The following is a 12584-nucleotide window of genomic DNA, read 5'->3' as shown; positions in this document are numbered from 1 at the left end:
CCTCATTTATAAAGAAAAAAACCTCTTAACCAAATTGTCTGCCTTATGTAGACATTCATTCAAATCTGTTTAATCACACTTTTCATTACACAGCTGAGCTTTATAGTGCTATTTTGATTAATATGTACAGAGCAGTGGTGTGTGTGTGTGTGTGTGTGTGTGTGTGTGTGTCCATCACTCAAGGATATAAAAACCTGAGATCACCTACACTGTGAGATATTATTCATACTTAGTGTAAATTGTGGCAGATAGTACTTACACCTCAATGTATTGCAGTAGGGCTGGGCAATATATCGAACATTAGCGATAATATCAGAATAATTTTGACGACGATGTAAAATTTGAAAATATAGTGAATATCGAATATTTCAAATTCAAGGATACTTTCCCAAAAGAACGCGCCGAACGTCCAGAAAACAGAACATGTTACTGCGGACTGCTCTACGCTCCTCTACTACGCGAGCTCTCGTGAGTGTTAGTACATGTTAGACATTTTATTTCCATGTTTTGAATACTTTATTTTTTGAACTACACATAACTGTGTGTGAAGAATCCCGTTGCTACTCGAAACGGTTCAATCTGTTGATAAAACAATATAAAGGCAGCCAGATGTGCAATAACTCTGGGCAGTTGTTTGTTCACATGTTTGTTTACTGTTCAAGCCGATCTACTGCGCATGTATGGAACACGTTCGGTAGTATAAATACAAAAGTGTCCGCGCTGTCTGTGTATGCGTCCGGATTGCTCACACGGAAAGTATACCACAGGCTTTACACTCCAACAGTCTTTTGGAAACAGGGTTTTTAAACCACACAAACAGCACTTTGGATAAATGAATCTGCTCCCGCCCTGATTGTGAAGCAGAACGTGATTGGCTACAGAGAGAACGTGCTATGATTGGTCAGCGAAGTGTGCCTGTTATCTGATTGGCTTGAGCAGACGGTGGGTGGAGTCACAAATGAATGCCAGGAAAAGTTGTGTTTGTAGAATAAAAAGATATTTGTGAATATGGTTCTTATTTGCAAATCTTATTTTATTTATTTGTGGATCTCATTCTATTTATTTGTCAATATGTTTAATTTTTGTTAATCTCTTTATATTTATTTGCGGATCATAATGTTTTATTTGTAATTATGCAACAATTCTATCTCCATACACCTAGCCCTAATATCAGTTATTAAAATACTTAAATTCCTCCTCCGCTAATATTTATGTATATATCACTGTACTATAAAAATAGTTTCATATCTCAGAAGTTGCTTGTGCAAGAAGAGTATTTGATGAATCAAGCTGCTAAAGGAGTGTTTTCTGCTTTCTCCTGAAACACCTCAACATTCTGAAATCAAGATACATTTACTTCAGAAGCAAAATCACTTAAGATAGAAAGTCTTGTCTTCTGAAGAAAAAACTAAACATTCTGCCAATGGCAAGAAAAATAATCGTTTTTCCCTTTTGAATTCTTAATATTATTTTTTTCTTACCTCATTGGCAGCTATTTTTTTTTTCTTATTCTGAGTAAAAAAACTAACAAAACTTTTGATACATTTTTCAGAAAAACAAGCTTTAAAATCTTAAATCAATTTTGCTTCTCAAGTAAATTCATAATTCTTGATTCAGGAATGTTTAGATATTTGTTCTAGAAAACAGAAAAAAATACTAAGAAAAATCATTGTTTTTGCAGTGAAGTAAATCTGAGCACTTCTGAAGTTCTGTGTGTTTGTTATTCAGAACAAATTCAAGCAGCAGAGTAAATCTCAAGACTGTGTGCATCTGCTTATGTTTTACTGTACGCTGCACAGCACTGCATCATATTTAGACTGTATTTCACTGTATTCTTGCCATAAAATCAAGAAAAAGCAGGTTTACTTCACATCAGAGCATTAAAAGTGTCACCTGTTCAGTGCATGGATTTATATACTGAATGAATCGAGGTGAAACATCAATCAAGGTGTTTCAGAACTGCAGAATTCACACAAATCTCTGCATTAATTCAAGAAATCAGCAGATAAATGAGTAAATGAGAAGAAGGAGCAGGTTTGTTGTGGATCTGAACCCGTGTCTCTGACATTGTTGAGCAGCACCCGAGCACTAAACTACTGATGAACTTTTCCTGAAACACACAGAAGAATCTTTTCCAGCAGCGTGTTCACGAGAGAGAAGCTCTTCATTCCTCTCCTTCACAATCATAAAGATCATCAGTGGTGTCCTGCACATCATTGTTTTGAGCTGACTGTGAGATCTGATGCTCTAGAGCTGGATCTGTGTTTATTATAGTCTTCAGATCCTGATCTGATATATAGACCTAGTTTTATTTCTGTGTTTGGACCCTAATGTTGTGAATCAGGGCTTGTTCTGTAGTCATTCACAGAAATGCGTCACATCTGAGTTTGCAAAAGTCATTTTAATAAAAGGCTGACATGTAAATGGATATTTAACACAGATCTCATTAAATGTCAAACTCTCAGCTTGTTTTGTGTGAATAATTCATGTACGTGTGTGACCTGCTGAAATGTAAGTTTTAATCTTTTATTTGTGACATTAATGTGTTCACAATGCTGACAGAGTAAATATGTGTTAGTAAACTAGACCTATATCACTCATAATATTCCCATTCACAGGAATACACCTTTTCTATGGTTTGGTTTATTTTATGGCATAATGCAGATCTCTTTAAAAGTATAATAATCTAAAATAGTGTCTAGTGTTGTACAGTAAAGAGTAAGCACACTTCAAGCACAAGTGAAAATGTCTGAACGTCAGCTTTACTGATCAATGTGTGGAGCGTCTCTTTGCTGCAGCTGCTGCTGATTTAATGAACGAGTTTCTCATGTGACGGGGTTGTTTTTACCCGCGGCGCTAACAGACGCTTTACTCTAATATCTACTGTATTAAAAACACCTGTCGTGACTCCTTTAAGATTCTGGCCTGTTATTCAGGAGAAAAGCTCTCATTCAGGAACATTTATTTTAAAGGTGTCAGATTCATTATTAAATATGATAGTTTAGTTTTTATGATGAAACACTCACACAGCTTTTTCTGCAGTTGATCACAGCTGGTATCAGTCTTCTTCTCCCCTCAGCTGATGTGTTGTATTTCATGATGTCCAGTTCATCCAGCGGCTCCTCTGACATCTGAAGCATGTAGGAGATTGTTGAGCACTGAGGAGGAGAGAGTTTCTTCTCTGAGTGTTTGCCTGATTTCACAAACTCCTGAATCTCTCTGAACAGAGTCTGATCTTTCACTTCCAGCAGACAGAGGAACAGATTGATAGACTGATCAGCTGAGAGAGGATAACTTTCATTTGGATCTTTGATCTTCTCTTTAATGTACTGTGTGGTTCTGCTGATGGTCTCTGAGCTGTTCTCTGTGTGTGTCAGTAGATCCTGTAAGAGTCTCTGATTGGACTCCAGTGAGACGCCCAGCAGGAACCGCAGGAACAGATCCAGACGTCCATTCTTACTCTCAAGAGCTTTATCTACTGCTGATGTTAGTAGATCACACAGAGAGTCTTTATCAGATATGTATAATCTGAATTCACGCAGTGGCTCCATGTTCTTTGTTAAATGGCAGTAAAGCAGATAGAAAGCAGCGAGAAACTCCTGAACGCTCAGATGAATGAAGCTGTAGACTTTCCTCTGATGAATCACAGATTCCTGCTTAAAGATCTCAGTGCAAATCCCAGAATACACTGAGGCATCAGTGACGTCTATGCCGCTCTCAATCAGGTCCTCCTCATAGAACATCACATTGCCCTTCATCAGCTGTTTGAAAGCCACTTCAGCAAGTTTCACAATCACTTCTCTGTTGAACTGCAGGAGTTTCTCTGAATCTCTCTCTGCATACTTCTGCTTCCTCATGTTGATCTGAATCAGCAGGAAGTGGATGTACATTTCAGTCAGAGTTTGGGGACTTTCTGCTCTCAGATCTTCTTCCATGAGCTTCTGAAGCACAGTGGATGAGATCCAGCAGAAGACGGGGATGTGGCACATGATGTGGAGGCTTCTTGCTCTTCTGATGTGTGAGATGATTCTGCTGGCTTGATGCTCATCACTGATTCTCTTCCTGAAATATTCCTCCTTCTGAGGCTCAGTGAATCCCTGAATTTCTGTCAGACGGTGGATGTATTTGGATGGGATCTGATTGGCTGCTGCTGGTCTGGAGGTGATCCAGATGAGAGAAGAGGGAAGCAGCTCTCCTTTCATGAGCTTTGACATCAACACAGCCACTGATGAAGTCTCAGTCACATCACAAACTTTCTGAGCGTCTGAAAACATCAGTGTGATTCTGCTTTCATACAGACCATCAAAGATGAACACAACTTTACACTCCTCATAAATCTGTGAGTCCAGATCTTGAAGTTCAGGATGAAAGTCCAGCAGAAGTCTGTGAAGACTGTACTGATGATCTCGGATCAAGTTCAGCTCTCGAAATGGAAGCACAAACATGAAATCTACATCCTGATTGGCTTTTCCCTCGGCCCAGTCCAGAATGAACTTCTGCACAGAGACGGTTTTTTTTCCGATTCCAGCGATGCCTTTAGTAAGAACAGTCTTGATCTGCTCTTTCCCCTCAGATCCTGCTTCAGCTGAGGCTTTAAAGATGTCATTGAAGTAGATTGGAGTGTCTTGTGAGTGTTGTGTTCTGGCTGTTTTCTCCATCTGTAAAACCTCATGTTCTTCATTCACTCCTTCTCTCTCTCCCTCTATGATGTAGAGCTGTGTGTAGATGCTGTTCAGGAGGCTTTCATTCTCCTGGAGTTTCAGTCCCTCACATAATCTCTCATACTTGTTCTTCATGCTGGTTTTGTGCTGCTCTTTGACTCTCTGTAGTTCATCATTCACTGCTTGATCATGTTTATTCAGAGACGCTGTAACGCTCGTGTTGTTCAGACAGAAGACAGAGGAGACTCCTCCAGAGATGCTTCGCTCTCCATCTGCTCTGCTGAAATATCACAAGAACAACTGATTAAAAATATCTCAAAATAAAGGATGTGTAAACTAACATCTAAACCGATAGAGATTTCAGTCTTGTATTTTCAGTATAATTTCAGTTTGTTGATCTGTTTAACTCTGTGTAAATAAAATCATAACTCATCTCTCTGTCAGGACTCGACAGTGCGAGCATTTTACTCTCATCTGCAGCAAACACTAGATGTGTGTGAACAGTGAAGTGTGTTCCAGGAGCACAAGAGCCAATAAAACAAGCTCCTCACAGAGTCTTTCAACACCTTCAATCATCACCACACGATTATCCTCACCTGGGGTCAGAGGTCACTGCTTCATCACTGAGGTCAGGAGGATCATGCATGGATCCGTCACTCTTCAGAGACACACAGCTGTGATCAGGAGATGAAGATCTCTGACTGCAGATCCTGAGAAAACACACAGAAATATCACACTCTTTTGCTGTAAACAGTGATGACAGAAAGTGAGAATCTGCAGCATCAGTCAGATGTGACACCAAAAACACATTTACATCATGATCATCTGATCCGGACGCTTCTCCACATGTGTGAATGGTGTGCCGGCAGAAGACAGTTTGTCTTTCACTAATAAACAAACTCTTAGCAATGCTGTGAGGTTTTCTGACCCGCACTCTCGGTCATACAGGGGTCAAGCATCCAAACAAATAGTTCAAATTACATTTATCTTGAGGAAAAACCCCAGTGTCTATACGAAAGAAAAGCTCAAGGCTTTCAGATCTCTACATAGGCATATAACATAGTATTTTACAGTCACGTCCAGCACACTGAATACTGATATTTGTCTATTACAAACTGAAGTACTGACTAGTGACAAGAACACTAACCGCAGCTCTACAAGACTATTATAAAGCAGCCAAACAACTCTATACTGATTCTGAGCTGCACTTCTGGGTAAGTGTGTTATTAACTGTTCTTCATGATAAAACACTAGAACTACTGCTACTACTGTCTAGTCTATGTACATGTTTCAGGTTTAAATATCACTATATGCCATAACTGTAGGGCTAATACACTATCTCCTCTATGAACTTCATGTTTGAATATTATGTAGATCTATTGTTTACATCAAATTCATGCTTTATTCATCAGTGCAGTCTGTCTCTTTAATGCTTGAAATCATAAACGTCTGTTTCGCTTCAAAGTGTGTCTTCGATGACGGTATTCTGTAAAAATGAAAATCATGTTTTTTGAATTCTGATCCGTATAAAGGCACACATTTGTTCATTATTTTGTGGGGTTTTTTCCTCCACTTGTTTCAGTTTTTCTGCCTTAATAATGCGCTGCAGTGCCGTAAACGTAACGTCTCTTGTTCAGTATGTCGACTCTAATACTGGATCATATCTCACCTGAGGTCAGAGGTCACTGGATCATCTCTCACCTGAGGTCAGAGGTCACTGGATCATCACTGGATTCAGGAGGATTCATGGATCTGTGGCTCTTCAGAGTCTCTCTGGTGTGATCTGGAGATGAAGATCTCTCTCTGATCTCCATGATGACAGACTGACAAGAGGCCTGTATATGAAACACTTAACTAATCATACATGACAATATATCCATTAATTCTTCAATTATTATTATATAACAGAATATCCATTACACTTTAAATAATTCAGAGAATTGTGAAGAGGAGGATGATAAAATCATCAGCTCTACACTTCAAGCACAGTCTGAATATTTCAGGAGATCAGTGTGTGGTCATGTGTCAGCAAATATGCGTCTGTTCCTTCCAGAGAAAGGAGAAAGCTTAAAGGGGTCATCAGATGCCCATTTCCCACAAGTTTATATGATTCTTTAGCGTCTTAATGAAAAGTCTGTAACATAGTTTGGTTAAAATTTAAAATAATCAAAAACAATAATCTGTAGAGATCAGAAATATCAAATATATTCCATCTGTCACTCAAACAAGCCTCATATTTGAGCTTTTCTTTCCTTTTAAAACTCATTCGTTCTATAATCTGATGTCCAGGTTCATTTCTGCGCTTTTTCAGCGCGGTAAAGTTAGTTTTAGGTTTGATATTCGCTGGATATTCGCCTAGGCTGCTTTAGGGACCGACTGCAAATTTACCTCTCAGTAACGAAGTCCAATAAATAATACAAATTATGTTTACAACGCCACAGAAAATGCCTTGTGGGCAAACTGACAGAAAATATTTAACCAATATGTCGCTACAGACAGTATCTCCCTTACTCTATGTTCAGTACACAACTATTTTCTTAATAAATTACTATAATTCACCAAATGTTTTTTTTTATGTTCCAAAGGTTGTAGGACATTTGTAGTTACAAGACTGACTTACTACAGGTGAAATTTTGCCAATATCTCCCTTACTGTACATACAGTACATAATTAATCTTAAAAAACAATTACTGTAATTCTCCAAATGGGTTTTTTGTTGTTCCAAATGTTGTAGTACATTCCTAGTGGCCAGACTGACTTACTACGGGTGAAAGTTTGCCAATATCTCCCTTACTGTACGTGCAGTACATAATTATTCTTAAAAAAACAATTACTGTAATTCACCAAAATATTTTTCCATGTTCCAAAGGCTATAGTATGTTTGTATTTACAAGGCTGATTTACTACAGGTGAAATTTAGCTAATTCCTTTCTTACTGTACATACAGTACATAATTATTCTTTAAAAAATTACTGTAAATCACCAAAAGGGATTTTTTATGTTCCAAAGGTTGCAGTATGTTTGTAGTTACAAGACTGGCTTACTACAGGTGAAAGTTTGCCAATATCAACCTTACTGTACACACAGTACGTAATTATTCTTAAAAAACAATTACTGTAATTCTCCAAATGGGTTTTTTAATGTTCTAAATGTTGTAGTACATTCCTAGTGGCCAGACAGACTTACTACAGCTGAAAGTTTGCCAATATCTCCCTTACTGTACACAGTGTACATAATTATTCTTATTAAACAATTACTGTAATTGCCCAAAAGTTTTTTTTTCTCCAAAGGTTGCAGCACAATCCTAGTGACGAGACTGACTTACTACAAGTGAAATTTTGCAAATATCTCCCTTAACTAATCTTAGAAAACTATTATTGTAATTGATCAAAAGGGTTTTTTTTTACGTTCCAAATGTTGTAGTACATCAATAGTGGCCAGACTGACTTACTACAAGGGACAATTTGACAATATCAGCTTTACTGTACATACGGTACATAATTATTCTTAGAAAACAATTACTGTAATTCACCTCAAGGGTTTTTTTATGTTCCAAATGTTGCATTATAAACCTTGTGGCCAGACTGACTTAATACAGGTGACATTTTGCCAAAATCCCCCTTACTGTACATACAGTACTTAATTATTTAAAGAAAACAATTAATGTAATTCAACAAATGGGTTTTTTTATGTTCCAAAGGTTGTAGTACATTCATAGCGGCCAGACTGACTTACAACAGGTGAAAGTTTGCCAATATCACCCTTACTGCACATACAGTACATAATTATTCTTAAAAAACAATTACTGTAAATCACCAAGAGGTTTTTTTTTTTCATGTTCCAAAGGCTGTAGTATATTCCTAGTTACAAGACTGACTTACTACAGGTGAAACTTTGTCAATATCTCCATTACTGTACGTACAAACAGTGCATAATTATTCTTAGAAAAAAATACTGAAATTCACCAAGTGTTTTTTTCCCAAAGGTTGCTGTACGTTCGTAGTGACCAGACTGACTTACTAAAGGTAAAATTTTCACAATAACACATTTACTGCTTGTACAGCACACAAATATTTTCATTAAAAACTAATTCACCTAATTCACTTTTTTCATGTTCTAAAGGTTGTAGTACACTCCTAGTGGCTTTTGATTCTACAGCAGATTATTTATATTTATATTCATATTCATTCATTTATTATTTATTCATTTATTTGTGTGTTTACTGGTATATATGGTTCATGAGGACACAAATGTGTATAATGACATGGGTACTACAACGTAAACATGGTTTATGAGGACACTTTCTGTGTCCCAGTAAAACAAAAGGCTAACAAAACTGTGTTTTCTGAAATTCAAAAGTTGCCATTAGTTTTCTGTGAGGGGGTAGGTTTAGGTGTAGTGTTGGTGTAGGGTGACAGAAAATACAGTTTATATAGTATAAAAACTATAACACTTATGGAGAGTCCCCGCAAACCACAAATGCAAGTATGTGTGTGTGTGTGTGTCTGTGTGTGTGTGTCTGTGTGTGTGTGTGTGTGTGTGTGTGTGTGTGTGTTTGTACAGTGCGTGCATAAATTTCAGGCAAGTTGATATTCTGATCATATTTTTTAAGCCAAGCACATTTTACAAATTCCAAACCACATCAATCTTAATAACTTTTTTGCCTCATTTTATTGGTAAAAGAAAATCTACCTAATAATTATGCACACCTGGATATATGAATGTTTTCACATCCAGCCTTCATGGACAATTATATATCACTTACAAATGATTAAATACAAAAATAATAGTAGTTATTAAGATTGATGTGGTTTGGAATTTGTTAAATGTGCTTGTTAAAATAAAAACTATGATCAGAATATCAACTTCCCTAATAATTATGCATGCACTGTACATACAAACACAAGCGTGCACACACACACACACACACACACATACTTACATCCATAAATAAATATGAATAATTTGCTATAAATTCCAAGGCCATTAGGAGAGTATTACAACCATTAGAAAATGAACAGAGGTTGTAGGTGAATTAGTTTTTAATAAAAAATTGTTGTGTGCTGTACATACAGTAAGGGTGTTATTGTAAAAATTTCACTTGTAGAAAGTCAGTCTGGTCAGTACAAACGTACTGAAACCTTTGGAAAATGAAAAACCTATTTGTTGAATTACAGTAATTGTTTTCAAAGAATAATTATGTACTGTGTGTACAGTAAGGGAGATATTGGCAAAACTTCACCTGTAGTAAATCAGTCTTGTAACGTACAAACGTACAACAGCCTTTGGAACATGAAAAAACCCTTTCTAATAAACAACATTAACTCTATGTAAAGTAAGGAAGATATTGGCAAAATCGCACCTGTAGTAAGTCAGTACAGTAATTGTATTTTAAGATTACTCGTAACTACAAATGTACTACAGCCTTTGGAACATGAGAAAATCCTTTTGGTCAATTACAGTAATGGTTTTTGAAGATTAATTATGTACTGCATGTACAATAAGGCTGATATTGGCAAACTTTCACCTGTAGTAGGTCAGTCTTGTAACTACAAACGTACTACAACCTTTGGAACATGAAAAAACCCTTTTTGTGATTTACAGTAATTGTATTTTAAGATTAATTATGTACTACAGGTGAAACTTTGTCAATATCTCCATTACTGTACATACAGTGCATAATTATAATTACAGTAAGGGTGATATTGGCAAACTTTCATCTGTAGTAAGTCAGTCTGGCCACTAGGAATGCACTACAATCTTTGGAACATAAAAAAACCTTTTGGTGAATTACAGTAATTGTTTTCAAGGAATAATTATGTACTGTATGTACAGTAAGGATGATTTTGGCAAGGTTTCAGCTGTAGTAACTCAGACTGGCCACTAGGACTATAACATTTGGAACATAAAAAACCCCATTTGTTGAATTACAGTAATTGTTTGCTTAGAATAATTATGTAACGTATGTACAGTAAGGGGGATTTTGGCAAAATGTCACCCGTAGTAAGTCAGCCTTGTAACTGCAAACGTACTACAACCTTTGGAACATAAATATAGCCCTATGGTTAATTACAGTAATTGTTTCCTAAGAATAATTATGTACTGTACATACAGTACTTTCACCTCTAGTAGGATTTTTAGTAATAGTAAGTCAGTCTTGTAACTACAAACGTACTACAACCTTTGGAACATGAAAAAACCCTTTTTGTGATTTACAGTAATTGTAATTTAAGAAAAAATATGTACTGTACATACAGTAAGGGAGATATCGGCAAACTTTCACCTCGTAGTAGGTCAGTCTTGTAACTACAAACATACTACAACCTTTGGAACATAAAAAAAGCCCTTATGGTGAATTACAGTAATTTTTTTCTAAGAATAATTATGTACTGTATGTACAGTATGAGAGATATCGGCAAAAACCTAACCTGTAGTAAGTCAGTCTTGTAACTACAAATGTCCTACAACCTTTAATAGTTGTAAAAAAAAAAAAAAACTTTTGGTGAATTATAGTAATTTAAGAAAATAGTTGTGTGTACTGAACATAGAGTAAGGGAGGATACTGTCTGTAGCGACCTATTGGTTAAATATTTTCTGTCAGTTTGCCCACAAGGCATTTACTGTGGCGTTGTAAACATAATTTGTATTATTTATTGGACTTCGTTTTGTACTGAGAGGTAAATTTGCAGACTGTCCCTAAAGCAGCCTAGGCGAATATCCAGCGAATATCAGTGGAAAATAAGACAAATAACGCGGATTATTTCCAGATGAAATTCAGCAGCAGGTCAGCAATTAAGAATTGATCAGCTAACACTGTTTTTCCTCACTGGGTTGTTGTTTTGTGTAAAATAAGACAAATAACGAGGAACTGAGGACTTTGGACCCATGTTAAACTGTAACACCTGCCAAAAATAAAATCCTGCTTATCATTCAACTTGAGCGCCCACCTTTGCATATTAATTTGTAAAGATTTATCGAATTAATCAACTAAAAGAATCCCTAGAGCTTGATATTATTATAATCCTGAAGATGAATTTATGATCATCTGATATTACATGCGTCACAACTCACTACAACAGTTTAAAGATCGAGTTTAGTATGAAAACAACGCGAAAACGAAAACATTGTACAATAATATGACATGAAATCAAAAGCTTATAACTGAACTTACCGTAATGGGATTTTTATGCCAGTTTTTAAGTCTTCGAAATGTGAAGTTACATTCGGTAAGTATTGAGACTTTACTTTCGATTTCAACACAAAGGCGTATCCTCGTGATGCAGACCGCGCATGCGCAAGAGACCTCAGGTGTCAACAACATACAAACCCCGCCCATTTGTCAGCTTTCATTTTATCGTTAAATGTGTTTAGCGCCACCTGCTGCACTGGAGTGTGTGACATACCGCTTCCTCAATTACATTCTACTGATCTAGTCTCATGAAGAAAATAAATACTATTAATTCCTACCCACTTCCTTCAAATTTTAGTTATGATTTCTTTCAATTCTTTCTAAATTAAAGCTTTTTGCAATTAATATACATTTAATATACATTTCAACTACATATCTCAAATGTATCTGTGATTATTTTTATTCATAACAATTTGTGTCTTTAAGTGTATGTCCTAACTCCAGTCTAGTAAATATATATTTTGATTGATTTGAATATAGTAATATTTCCTCCGTTTGTCTGTATCTCATCATCTCTCTTCTGCCACTATTGCATTTTAATGGACACTTTGCTTTAGTTTTTTCCAAGCTGTAATTTTATTTACATAACTTTCACACATCTTACCCTAAATAATGGAAGTGAAATGTGACAACATGCCCCATAGGTGTGACACACTGTAACATCTGAGGGACACGAAATAACATGACCTTATGACAGCTTAAATTATCTGATCTAATGAGAAAAACATACAAAC

General features: G+C 36.2%; 1 protein-coding gene across 1 annotated transcript; it reads right to left on the bottom strand.

Moving 5' to 3' along the window:
* Positions 1 to 1285: 1285 nt before the first annotated feature.
* On the bottom strand, positions 1286 to 11987 carry LOC122138360 (protein NLRC3-like). The gene is made up of 5 exons (XM_042730452.1): positions 11833 to 11987; positions 6363 to 6496; positions 5258 to 5371; positions 3027 to 4941; positions 1286 to 1336 (listed from the first exon to the last, which is right to left on the bottom strand). Exons 1-5 carry the CDS (start codon positions 11980 to 11982, stop codon positions 1286 to 1288), a joined length of 2364 nt encoding a protein of 787 aa, XP_042586386.1. The 5' UTR covers positions 11983 to 11987.
* Between the last annotated feature and the right edge of the window lie 597 nt (positions 11988 to 12584).

The sequence above is a fragment of the Cyprinus carpio genome, chromosome B9 (assembly GCF_018340385.1).
Source record: "Cyprinus carpio isolate SPL01 chromosome B9, ASM1834038v1, whole genome shotgun sequence".
Classification (NCBI taxonomy): Eukaryota; Metazoa; Chordata; class Actinopteri; order Cypriniformes; family Cyprinidae; genus Cyprinus; species Cyprinus carpio.
The sequence above is the reverse complement of the archived record's forward strand: the minus strand, read 5'-3'. Positions and strand labels throughout refer to the sequence as shown.

What these genes read in the sequence shown, in the direction of transcription:
- LOC122138360 (XM_042730452.1), bottom strand. Translation starts at nt 11,982, where the DNA reads ATGTTGTTGACACCTGAGGTCTCTTGCGCATGCGCGGTCTGCATCACG. An exon ending in GCAGTGACCTCTGACCCCAG is followed by an intron (nt 4,942 to 5,257) that starts GTGAGGATAATC and finishes GTGATATTTCAG; the next exon opens with CAGAGCAGATGGAGAGCGAA. An exon ending in TCAACTGCAGAAAAAGCTGT is followed by an intron (nt 1,337 to 3,026) that starts GTGAGTGTTTCA and finishes TCTTGATTTCAG; the next exon opens with AATGTTGAGGTGTTTCAGGA.